This window comes from Dreissena polymorpha, chromosome 1 (assembly GCF_020536995.1).
Source record: "Dreissena polymorpha isolate Duluth1 chromosome 1, UMN_Dpol_1.0, whole genome shotgun sequence".
Taxonomy (NCBI): domain Eukaryota; kingdom Metazoa; phylum Mollusca; class Bivalvia; order Myida; family Dreissenidae; genus Dreissena; species Dreissena polymorpha.
Genome location: NC_068355.1, coordinates 68,067,700 through 68,080,774, shown reverse-complemented (window position 1 = coordinate 68,080,774; position 13,075 = coordinate 68,067,700). Strand labels below are relative to the sequence as shown.

The 13,075-nt window shown below is 35.6% G+C and overlaps 1 protein-coding gene across 10 annotated transcripts in view; it reads right to left on the bottom strand.

The window, feature by feature from the left end:
- LOC127833625 (protein ZGRF1-like) overlaps positions 1 to 13,075 on the bottom strand; it is a 128,168-nt gene that overhangs the window by 33,790 nt on the left and 81,303 nt on the right. For all 10 annotated transcript variants that reach the window (XR_008027528.1, XM_052358993.1, XM_052358982.1 and 7 more), the window contains one exon: positions 5,723 to 5,819. Coding sequence is in view for 9 of the 10 variants with exons in the window: in XM_052358993.1 (XP_052214953.1) it covers positions 5,723 to 5,819 (97 nt within the window). In the remaining variant the exon portion in view is untranslated. The remainder of the gene's footprint in view (positions 1 to 5,722; positions 5,820 to 13,075) is intronic.

Below are 13,075 nucleotides of genomic sequence, written 5' to 3'. Positions count from 1 at the left end.
AGATCAGTGCACAAAAAACGTTATTTAAACAAGAAGAATAAATTATAATTAACATCGTAAATTGCTTAAACAATTGACAAATTAAACATTTCTACATCCGTTACTAGATACAAGCCACGTGTTTTGCGTGTTTGAAAAGAGCTCATGTATATAAATATCAGGGGTGTGATTGAGGCGAAGTCAGAGGGGAGGAAAATTCTGTCGACTGATTTTGTCTACCCGAATCGCACGAATAACGCAATGACAAACCTTAAAACAGACATTAAAATAAATCATACATTAAAATAAACAATTTCTTGAACTTCATAACACTATTTCTTTATGAAAACCTGTTTAATTTCACATTTCACATACTGAGGATGCAAAGTAAACAATATTTACTGTGATCAAAAACAGCAGTTGTTCAATATATTCACAATAAATGGACTCATTTAATTAAATATCAATTGGGGAAAACATTAATAAATATAAAAAAACACACTTGAGTGTTCTTGTTGAGTTAATGATGTATTAAACTGAGTAAAATTAATATATTTTAATGTGTTTACCTTTTAAAATCTTGCATTTCACATCTACAGTTCAATGCTATTTCAGTTAATTGAACAGTGTGACAAACATAATAAAGCAGAATATGCATATGAATCTGATAACACACAGATCCACTAACATATAAATCAAATCATGATTGTCTATTTCCATTTTCAAACGATACTCTTCTAAATTGTTTTACTTCGCAAGTAGAGTGAACTCCAATTTGCAAACACTGGTTTCCGAGACACAATTTCACTGCGCACATTTGTAAAAAAAATATGTGTTGCTTGTATCTAAAACGCAGTCTTCATCGATGACAGACACAATTCATTTATCCTATCTAACTATATGATGACAGTCGCTAATTCGATTGATATTTGTCATTTGGATAAACTTAATTTTCGCTTTGCCACTGCGCCATTTGCAGACAAATCAGAAAAGAAATACAGAACGCATTTAAAAAGAACGATTATAATTGGTAAATTGGAAAACAACAGCCAATGACATCGCTTGTTTCAAATTGCTTAGGCAGAATCTACCAGTGTACTATGCCGAGTGATTTCGCGAGCCGCTGATATTTCGGGCCGCACATAAAAGACGTCCGTGGAATCGGATGTACCCCCCTCTCACCCCCCCCCCATTTTTTTTACGAACTTACGCGAATCTCAGAAATGACCTCCGAGACAACCCGATCCGCGGAAATCACACCCCTGAATATGAGATAGTTCAGTGCGGATTTAATTTTTAAGAGAAATCCTTTCTAAGTCGAAGCTACCCAACTAGAAATAGAAGCCACAGACAAATCACTCCCCCCCCCTATTTTTAAAGGTAACAAGCAAATTCGTTGAATTGATATCCCCCGCCTATATGCTTCTTGACACAAAAAGGTTATATTTGACACTGAATAAAGCATTTTTTCAAGATACAAAGGGCCATAACTCTGTAATTAACAGATGGTGCACAATGTCATTTGGCGTGCATCATCCTCTTATCCATATATATACTCATACCAAGTTTCAATGAAATCCACCAAAGCACTTCCAAGATATGGCTCCGGACACAAAAGTGCCTAAAGAAAAAAGCATTTTTTCAAGATACAAAGGGCCATAACTCTGTTTTTAACAGATGGTATACAATGCCATTTGACGTGCATCATCCTCTTATGCATATATATACTCATACTAAGTTTCAATGAAATCCGCCAAAGCACTTCCAAGATATGGCTCCGGACACAAAAGTGCCTATAGTAAAAAGCATTTTTTCAAGATACAAAGGGCCATAACTCTGTTTTTAACCGATGGTGTACAATGCCAATTGGCGTGCATCATCCTGTTATGCATATATATACTCATACCAAGTTTCAATGAAATCCGCAAAAGCACTTCCAAGATATGGCTCCGGACACAAAAGTGCCTATAGTAAAAAGCATTTTTTCAAGATACAAAGGGCCATAACTCTGTTTTTAACAGTTGGTGTACAATGCCATTTGGCGTGCATCATCCTCTTATGCATATATATACTCATATGAAGTTTCAAGGAAATCCACCAAAGCACTTCCAAGATATGGCTCCGGACACAAAAGTGCCGGACGGACAACGCCAAAACAATATCCCTCTGCCTCTGGCGGGGGATAATGAAGAGTCTCTTGCGAGAACCTCGATTGGACTTCAAAGCCCTGACTGGGCAGAGGAGTCTATCTTTATCTTCATGTCCACAAGTTCTAGAAAGACTTGGGACCTTGAAGGGTTTAGAAGCCATAGAGGGGAGTTGACATTATCAAGGAATCCTGGCTGACACAAAAAATCGACAGAGCCATCAGATCAAAACAAAGATGGCTGTCTTCGACAGAAAGAGCATGAATTTCACTTCTCCGTTTGGCTGAAGCCATAGTAAGAAGGAAAACAGTCTTCAAGGTTAGGAATTGTAAAGAAGCCTGATGAAGGAGTTCATAGGGGGCCTAAGTAAGCGAGCAAAGAACGCAAGCCAAATCCCATAAAAGGGTAAGGAAACGAGAAACAGGACATTAAAGTTCCATGGAATGGAACAGTTCCGAAATGGCTTGGTCAGCACAGACTAGTGATGACTTACGAAAAGCCAAGGTATGTGAAAGCATACATCTATATCCTTTGATGGAGCTTAGAGAAAGTTTCTTATCATCAAAGAGGTAAATGAGAAAATCCGCTATGCGTCTAGCAGAGGAATTGAGGGGATCAAATGCCCTTAAATACAAAAGCCAAAGAAGAGCTTCCAGAGAGCATCTTTGACTGTTCTGGTAGAATTTTCCTTGCAGAGGCAACGAAACCCTAACAGAAAAATGTTTCTTCTGTAGGGATTGCGGATAAAGGCCTGACGTGTAGTAGAACATCTCTGGATCGGCATGACGAATGCCTCTCTGAGATAGATCTGACCTGTGAGGAAGTTTCCTGGAACAAGCGCACAGGAGACTGAGAAGGTTGTTACACCAGAATCTCCTAGGCCACCAAGGGGTGACCAGGAGGATCTGGCAAAAGCTCACCTTGAATTCTCCAAGATTTGGGGAATTAGAATGGGTGAGTGATAGGCGTAAGCGTCTAGTTGGCCCCAAGCAAACTTAACACGGATAATAAGTTGATAGACAAATAATAAAACTTCTCTATACAAAAACCCAAAGTGAACACGGAACAATTAAAAAATTAATTCAATTTTCAAAGCCAACTAAATGGCGATGTACACATGTCCGCATCCCAAAGAAGACTGATATGATAGGGCGTTGCTTTAGCTAGGTTGCGTAACACTATGTTCTGACCTAGTCTAAACTGTGGACACAGGGTTGCGGCTCCAAAAATTTCCGGATAAATAAACCCACCTTGGAATGTAGTAGCTATTAGATAGCAGGTAACGTATTTATGACATCAAAACACTTTGATAAAGGTTTTATGAACCTGTAAAAGCAGTTCTAAAATAACTGATTTAAAAAAAGGGAAACAAAGTAGATTTTTTAAGTAACAAAGGATGTTATTATTTGTTACTAAAAGATGGTGGGTTAAACAAAATTGTTGTGTCTCATTCAGTTACCCCTGTCTATGTTAACCACCAAGTTTTAAGTGAATGTACAAAAAAAGCCACAAAAATATTTTTAAGAAAGAAATAATTATCAATCGGTAATTAAAGGTGATGTGCCAATAGGGACAAGGGTATTGCACAGGCCACACTGCATGACGACAATGCACAATAAAATTAGGGTATTTTAAAATCATGTGATATATGATTGAATGTACAGTAAAAATTTACTTCATTGTGTGACCTTGATTTTTACCATAGAGTCTTACCTGTGACACACAGCAAGATAAACAAGAATAATTGTAGAATATTATTATAGAATCTCTTTATGCATAGTGAAGCTATGGCAAAATAACATATAGTAATTCAGGTTGTGATATTTTACCTTGACCTGTGACTTAGCCCCAGATGATTGAGAACAACTGTGGCAACTCTGTGGCTCATGTTACTTGAGAAACAGCTCTAGACAGAAACAAGAGATGTGTTTGTCAGAAACACAATGCCCCCAACTGCGCCGCTTTAAAGCCATATATTTTACCTATGACCTTGACCTTGCACCATTCAAAATATGCAGCTCCATGAGATACACGTGCATGCCAAATATCAAGTTGCTATCTTCAATAATGCAAAAGTTATGACAAAGGTTAAAGTTTTGGGACAGAATGACAGAGTGACAGAATGACAGACAGACAGGCGATCTAGGGGCATGAAAATCCCAAAGTAAAGAGACATTTTTAAGCAAAAAGGACCAAGGATGCATTTTTGACAAATGGTTTATGTCACATTATGTCATTCTGTTATCTTCTCGTTTTTTAAAAATGGATGTCAACGGCATTTAATGTGCATCAACCTCTTAGCCTTATAAACACACATACAAAGTTTTAATGAAATCTGCCTAAGCAGTCCCAAGATATGGTTCACAATTCTAAAGTGTCGCTCATAAACACAAAAAAGTGTGCTTACTTTTAAGTAAAAAAGGGCCATAATGCAATTATTGGCAAATAGATTGCACCTTCTTTTGATTATCATCCTCTTACCCATACATACACTCATATCAGGTTTATGAAGACATGGCTCTAGAAAAAAATACTTCAGGATTGACGGATAGAAAATGCGAATACAATATCCCTTTGCCTACAACTGAGGATAATTTACTATCCCTATATTTTCTTTCTTTTTAAGCAAAACACCATGATTATAACTGGAGAAAATTAACAGTCAGGGTTCTCAATAAGAGCCGGCCGCCAGCCAAATCGGCCGTTTGAAATCAGATTTTTGCCGGTTGAAAATCGCTCAGATTAGGAAAATCGGCAAATGACTTTTCGAAATTTGCGTATCTTCGGTAAGTTTGCTCCTTTTTGCTATTAAGCAAAGACGTCGCTTGATTATCTCCCTTAACGCATTACAACAACAATGAAAAGGCGCAAATTGGAATAGGTCAAAAACAAGTCCAATATTTTGACCTTCTTTCCATCACATGGTGAATTTTTGTTCCTGATTGCTTGCGTTTTTTGTGTTAATGTAAAGATTTTGTTGTTGTGAAAGTTTGTTTTAATTCAGTTACGTTACAAACTAAAAGTGTCACGCAAAATGTGCATGGTAGAAAGACGATCAGGCCTTTTCCCCATTCCTGTAGGGCCGAATTTAGGCCCCATTCCCAATCCAAAATCGAAGTTTTTTCCTTATCAGAATAAAATGTCTCAATTGGAACCTTGTTAAAAAAAACAACGTCAAAATCGTAACAATTGACACTAAAAATCTAGTGCAATTATGTATCTGAAAGTCGTATTATTAAAATAATGTTTTACTTTATTTGGGAAAAATCGCAAATTACGAGTTAAAATTTTACAAAAGTAAAAAAGAGCTTTTTTAATTTATCTGTTGTTAGTAAAAAAAAGCTAAAATTCATAAAATTGACAAAAAATGCTCAAATGTAAGTGCCTTGTTGACCATAAAAATAGCCATAAAATGGCCAAAATGCAGGAAATCAAGTGCTCAATTTAAAAAAATTTCAGGGGGAGCATGAACCCCCTAGAAGGCCTGTTGGTTTCACATTTTGGCCTGTTGGCTCAAGTTATTGAGAACCATGAACAGTTGATGCAAATCTATACATAAATTTTAAGTAACTGATAAAAGTGTGCAGAATTCTAACCTTTAGCATAGAGAGATGAGTGGCCTTTGTATGGAAGCCTCAACAACATCTGTTTGGTGGGACTTGCTTCAGGGTTCATTTTAGCCTGAACCCACTTCTGGAAAATACAACAAAGAATTTTATGGGCTATTTATAACATCAATTACTGAGAAACACTGATTAATGTATTTTTTATTGACAACAATCTTCCTTTTTGTTTTCTTTGTATGTTACTGTTACAAAGTTAACATAAATCTGTGGTATAAAAAGAGGTGAATGCTCCCATACCTTATCTGTGAAAAAGAAAAGGTGCCTCTTAAATCAACCTCTGATTGAAAAACAAGAGGGTAAGAGGGTCCTAGATCACTCAACTGTATAATTGGGGGCAGGCCACTTTCCTACCTAGTGATATGATTCAAATTTGAACAATTTTTGGAGATGACCACTGGCTGATGTGACATAGTTCAACAAACATCAAGGCAGGGGGAACATTTGAACCTTGTTCTGAGAAAACTGGGCATAATGCATGTGCGTAAAGTGTCGTCCCAGATTAGCCTGTTCAGTCTGCACAGGCTAATCAGACATGACACTTTCAGCCTAAACTTGATTTTCTGTAAGAAAAGACTTTCTTGAAACTTAAAAACCATAAAGGCGGAAAGTGTCGTCCAAGATTAGCCTGTGCAGACTGAAAAGGCTAATCTGGGACGACACTTTACTCACATGATTAAACCCCTTTTTCTCAGAAGAAGGCTCATTTGAACATGTGAAGACACTATTTGATGTCACATGCTAAATGCCAAAGATAGCGTCCATATGGTTTAAAAAAAGATTTTATATAGTTATAATCCTACATTAGTCTACATTAATCATGTGACTCTTGACTTGTGGCCAGTTTTGCCAATAGGCATGATCTAAACAAACTTTGGACAGCACCATTATGTGATGTTAAATACCAAATATCAAAGCACTTTGAAATGCTGTTTCAGAGGGGAATATTTTTAAGTTATTATATTACTGTGAAACCATAATACTTCGCCAGGCAATATTTTTTGGTTCCAGTATATTTCATCAGTAGACAGATTGACAAATTTTTAGTTTAGAACGAGTATACCTCTGTTGACCAAACTAGCTTTTATTTTAATGCATCTAAAAATAACTCAATATCGAGCACTCTTAATCTCATTATATTCCTGTATTATTTTAATCTGGCAATTTTGTTGGGTTTTTCGTCCCAAAGAAAATTGAACAAGGCTATTGCCAAGCAATATATGTCCCCTACTGGCTCCACCATTGTCAGAAATATTTTATTCATTAATTTATTTTTTTATATATATATTTGTTGCAATAGCAACCAGAATTTTTGACACAGGAAGAAAATTTAATAACGTGCATAATGTCCATATTGCCATCTATCCATGTTTCGAGTTTCATGAACAAATATGAAGAACTTTTAAAGTTATCGCTGGATCCAGAAAAGTGTGACAGACTGACGGACAGACAGACTGACGGACAGACAGACACACAGAGCTCAAACCAAAAGTCCCCTCAGGTGAAACCAGTAGGGGACAAACAAGACTATTGCCAAGCAATATATGTCCCCTACAGGCTCCACTATTTCATAAATCCCACCATTGTCAGATTTTTTATTTTTTCATATTTGTTGCCATAGCAACCAGAATTTTCGACAAAGGAACAAAATGAAATGACATGCATGATGTTCATGTTGCCATCTATCCATGTTTCAAGTTTCATGAAAAAATATAAAGAACTTTTAAAGCTATCGCAGGATCCAGAAAACCACTGTTTTCAGCAGTATAAATACACCCACGGTGTGACAGTAACACTTACCTTTTCTCATGGACAGGGAAGTTGTTTATACTGGTGACATGTGACTATATAAATCAATTGGCATATTTTCTCAACTGAGTGTATATAATCTAAACATCACCAGAACCTTCTGTTTCATCTAGATGCTAGCCATCTAGAGTTATAGAGTTTCGTTTCGTTGTAGCACATTCCAATATTTTTACAGTTTCTGCCAGCTTACCTATTTACCTATTTACTTTAAGTGGCACCTTGTAATTTTGGTAGCCATTTGTTTTATTAAATTCTGGGAAATTTTTCCTGAATGTCACTTTGACAGTTTGAGAGTTCAACTTCGTTGTTGCAGAAAGATGTATCACATCAAAGTTAATGCATTTTTAATACATTGTAATTTTCATTGTTTTTCTAAATAAGGCGCCAATATGTCTAATTGTTATGACATTTGGTAAACGACTTCAAGAAACGTTCCAATTTCTTGGTCATTATTTTTAGTCAGTCACGTGACTGACCAATTTTGGTCACGGGTGCCCAGAATTCTGGCCATTAATGACCAGAATCTTGGTCACTGCCCAGAATCTTGGTCACTGACAAATTTTGGCCACTGGTGCCCAGAATTCTGGTCATTAATAACCAGAATCTTGGTCACTGCCCAGAATCTTGGTCACGGACCAATTTTGGTCATCAGTATTGAACAATAAGTCAAAAATGTAGGGAGTTGAGCTAAAGTCAAGATCTAGAATAGACGTGATTCTTGTCGAGAGACAGTCTTTCAAATTTTTAAGTAAATACCTTTAAATCATAATCACATACGTTTCATAGTAATAATCCAGTGATATCAAGATTGTTAACATAAAGTAAGACTGATTTTGGAAGCATTTTTTTACACTTTTATTGTATTATTTACGAAAATACTGAAAGAACGCAGAACTGACTGAGTGTGTATCATACGCCATAAACTTTGTAAATTACCAATAACGTGTACTACACTAGTATGATAACCAGGAAGCTGGCGGTTAGGAATAACTAATATTGTGTTGCTTTCTAACAGGTTGTTTATTGCAATTATTTATCTTCGCTCAAATAAATTATTTTTTAAACGTTTAATTTCGTCTTGTGTCATATTTCAAAACGGTTTGAACAAGGGTACCACTATATTAACAGCTATTTGAAAGCTATAATTAATCAAGTAGTTAAAACGGTATACCTCAAAGCAGAGGTTCGTAACAGTATTTCTAGTCTATTTGTTGCCATAGCAACCAGAAATTTTGACAAAGGAACAAAATGAAATGACATGCATATTGCCTTCCATCCTTGTTTCAAGTGGCATGAAAAAATATTAAGAACTTTTAAAGTTATCGCAGGGTCCAGAGAAGTGTGACTGACTGACAGACTGACAGACAGACAGACAGACAGACAGAGCTCAAACCATAAGCCCCCTCCGGTGAAACTGGTAGGGGACAAAAAAAAATCATGACCATTTTCAAACTCGTCCGAGACATCCACATAACTATTGTTTTGACAAAATTTAATGATGATTAGGCAAAACATGTGACTTCTAAAGTGTTCACAAGCTTTTTTACTACATACATATAAGGAAAAAGACCCCCCCCCCCCCCTGGAGGCCATGGTTTTTTTTACCGATCCAAACCATTATCGAACTCAACTGTCCTATCAAGGTGTGGTAGTGTGTTCTCCTTCGCTTATGCAAATGAACCGGTCACAGGACTGTTACACAAGTTATGTAACTTTGTGAGCACTTATGTAATGCGGAAATATTTATTTGACAAACTCTTATTTCCGGTCAGGATGACTATACTGACTGGTTGTAATTCAATTGACAAAAGGTGTTTAGTCAGGAATGCCTAAATACACTCAAAGAATTTATTTATAAGTGAAAACTAAGGCAGCTTTAACAAAAATAACTAAATTTTATTCCAATAACTCGGAAAATAAAGAACAATGACAGAGAATTAACCCTTTGCATGCTGGGAAATTTGTCGTCTGCTAAAATGTCGTCTGCTGAATTTCTAAATTAGCATTTTCTTCGATTTTTTTTCAAAGAATACTATCAGAATAGCAAACAGTTTGGATCCAGATGAGACGCCACGTTCTGTGGCGTCTCATCTGGATCCAAACTGTTTGCAAAGACCTTCAAAATTCGGTTCCCGCACTGAAAGAGTTAAGAACAGGTACAAGCCAAGTCTAAAGAATCTATGTATTCTGTTGCTTTCCGCGGATGCTTGGTTTGTAGATTACCGTGCCCTTCATATTCTTCAATAATTTCTCGTTTTCTTTTTAACACAGACTGTATTTGTGTCTTGCCAACACCCATCTCGGTCTCTACAACTCATCCCGGATTCAAGCATCTTTAGTGCTTTCATCCGCTCTTCCAATGTAAGACACTTTCGTTTAGTAGAAGACATATTGCTCTGATTTGTGTACTTTCCCAAGTGCTTGAAAAATTATTTACCTCTTTTATACTGCTGTCCGTTACAAACTTATCTTTCAGTAAAAATTGTCATTGGAATCAAAACAATTATTTGCAAACTTTAAGTAAAAATATAATTAATGTCAGCCGAGTTTTCACAGTTTGCTCCCGATAACAGCGTGTAAGTGTGGATGCCAATTAGCGGATTACCACCTGCATTCTTAGTTGAGTGTCACCATCGCTTAGCAACTTCACTGCGAGACTGCAACATGGTCACTTACTGTTGTAATGAGTGTTAATTTGTAAGACAAACAATGGTCGTTGGTCGCGGATTTAAGGTGGTCGTTAGGTTAATTTTTAATTGATTTTAGCTCTGGAGGAATTAATAACGGTCGTTTAGCGGGGTGGGTTGCTTAATGCAAGTGGTCGGATGTGCAGGTTAGACTGTATCGTTACAAAAATGAACAACATACAGCAAATACCTTAATGAATGTAAAAAGAAGTTCAAACTCTGTCCAAAAAAACTGATATAAATATAAGTTACTGTTAGTATAGAAAGTGCTTCAAAAATCTAGTTTACAAAATAGGTCTAATTTAATCTAAAGAACAATATTTATAAGGAAACTTCAGTGAATCAAATGTAAAATAAGAAAAATTTACTAATGTTATTGAAATAGAATAGAGTCTTTCTAATTTAGAAAATGCCAAATAAAAATCATCTAAATAATAATAATAATTTAGAAAATAATGCCAAAATGTCTTGATGCTGGTGTTAAAAATAATTCAGAGTTGAATCATTTCAAAATTCCAACCTTTTTCAAGAGGTGTAAACTTTTCAAGAAAGCATCAAGAGGTGTTTAAATCAGCCAAAACAGCTTATTTTATACAGTTCAGAAGAGATCAATGGCAGAGTAGTCAATTTTCCCTCAGAACAGTGCATTTATTAATGATCAATATCTTCCCTAATTCGAGAGCAGAACTAAAAATAGAATACTGAACCAGGTTAAACAAGGGAGATTAATACTGCATAAATACTGCAAAATCATGTACATGTTGTCTTTCTTTCAGTTATCTCTTAGTTGAAAGGCTTATCATAAGTGTTAATGACTAAAACAGTTATGTTAACTATGAAAAATTACATAAGACAGTTAATGTCACATAATATTGACATAATAAAAACCAAACTTTACTACACAGGAAACAAATGTTCTGACCAAATTTCATGAAGATTGAGCAAACTAGAAAGTTAACAAGATTTTACTATAGCCATATAAGGAAAAATGCCCCGCCCCTTGGCAGCCATGTTTTTCAAGCCAAGGTTACCATTTTTGAACTCATCCAAGATATCATTGGGACAAATCATCTGAGCAAGTTTCATGAAGATTGGAAATAAATGTGTCCTCTAGAGTATTAACAAGGTTTTACTATAGCCATATAAGGAAAAATGCCCTGCCCCCCCCCCCCCCCTTGCGGCCATGTTTATCAACCAACCGACATCATTTTCGAACTCGTCCAAGATATCATTGGTAATGAATTTTCTGACCAAGTTTCATGAGGATCGGACAATAAATGTGGCCTCTAGAGTGTTAACAAGATTTTGCTATAGCCATATAAGGAAAAATGCCCCGCCCCTTGGCAGCCATGTTTTTCAAGCAAACGTAACCATTTTCAAACTCATCCAAGATATCATTGAAACCAATCTTCTGACCAAATTTCATGAAGATTGGAAATAAATGTGGCCTCTAGAGAGTGAACAAGGCAAATGTTGACGTTGCACACCGGACAACACACGACGGACAACGGATGACGGACAACGGACAAAAGGCGATCACAAAAGGTGAGCTAAAAAATTGCAAATCTGAAACATTTTTTTCAATTTTGTCAATTTGCCAAAAGGTGGAAAGGCCCCTTAAAGCCAGATATTTGTCCAAAATTATCCAACGTTAAAATACATTTTTCATAACTTTTGTGTGAACCAATTGTTAGGTAACCACCTTCCTCAGCAAAAAGTGTCTGCTTTGTTTCTATATTTCCTATTTTTATCACACTCATGTTTTGATTATTGATTATTGTGATTGATAAAATTTCAATGCAAATTATACAAAGATAAGGTGATAATAGACAGCCTTGTGGAATACCTCTTTTAATTTGGAACAGTTTTGAGAAGTAGTAATTATTACTTATTTATGATTTTGAATTGTTATAGAATCATTTTACCCACTTTATAATGTAATCAATAAGGCAAAAGTGACAAGGGCATTTGAATATAAAGGTGTGGTCTAAGTGAAAGAAAGCTTAAAGCTTTTATTGAAAGCCAAAAAGAAAATTAAACCAGTGTTATTTTTTCTTTTACTGCATGTATCACCCCTTCTATAATCTAACATTTTACCAATATATGTGCATTGCTTATAATGTTGCTTAAAAAGCTTTTTATTATATTTGCTACACGTTTTAGGTTAAAAGAATTAAGTAGTCAAACTTTCCTTTTGTGTTTTAATTAATGCATTGATTTTATCTTGGTTGAATGGATTTTTCAGAAATATATTCTTCCAGCTAAGTGATTTTAGATTCTAGTTTTGTTTCCTCTTGCAATTTGTTTCTGTTTAATTTGCTTGCATATTTTATCGTGTCATCTGGTATTTAACCTTTAAACACTTCCAAATGTGTGTTAGGGTTAGCTTCTTTATTAACCCTTAAAGCGCTGGAGCCGAATTTTAAAGGCCTTTGCAAACAGTTTGGATCCAGATGAGACGCCACAAAACGTGGCGTCTCATCTGGATCCAAACTGTTTGCTATTCTGATAGTATTCTTTGAAAAAAAATGAAGAAAATGCTTATTTTAGAAATTCAGCAGACGACATTTTAGCAGAAGACAAATTACCCAGCATGCAAAGGGTTAATATTTGCTTTTATTTCTATAAACTTTTAGAATATGTTTTGATATTCTCTCTCTAAAACGAATGCATTGTCTATTTTAAAATATCATGGCCCTCTCGTGTCTATTTTAAAATATCCTTGCCCTCTCGTATTTTGTGTGCAGTTATTGGTGAAAGAGACTATTGAGTGATCTCATTTAAAGCCTGGACAAATTTTACAATCTATTACATGCTTTTATAAGTTAAC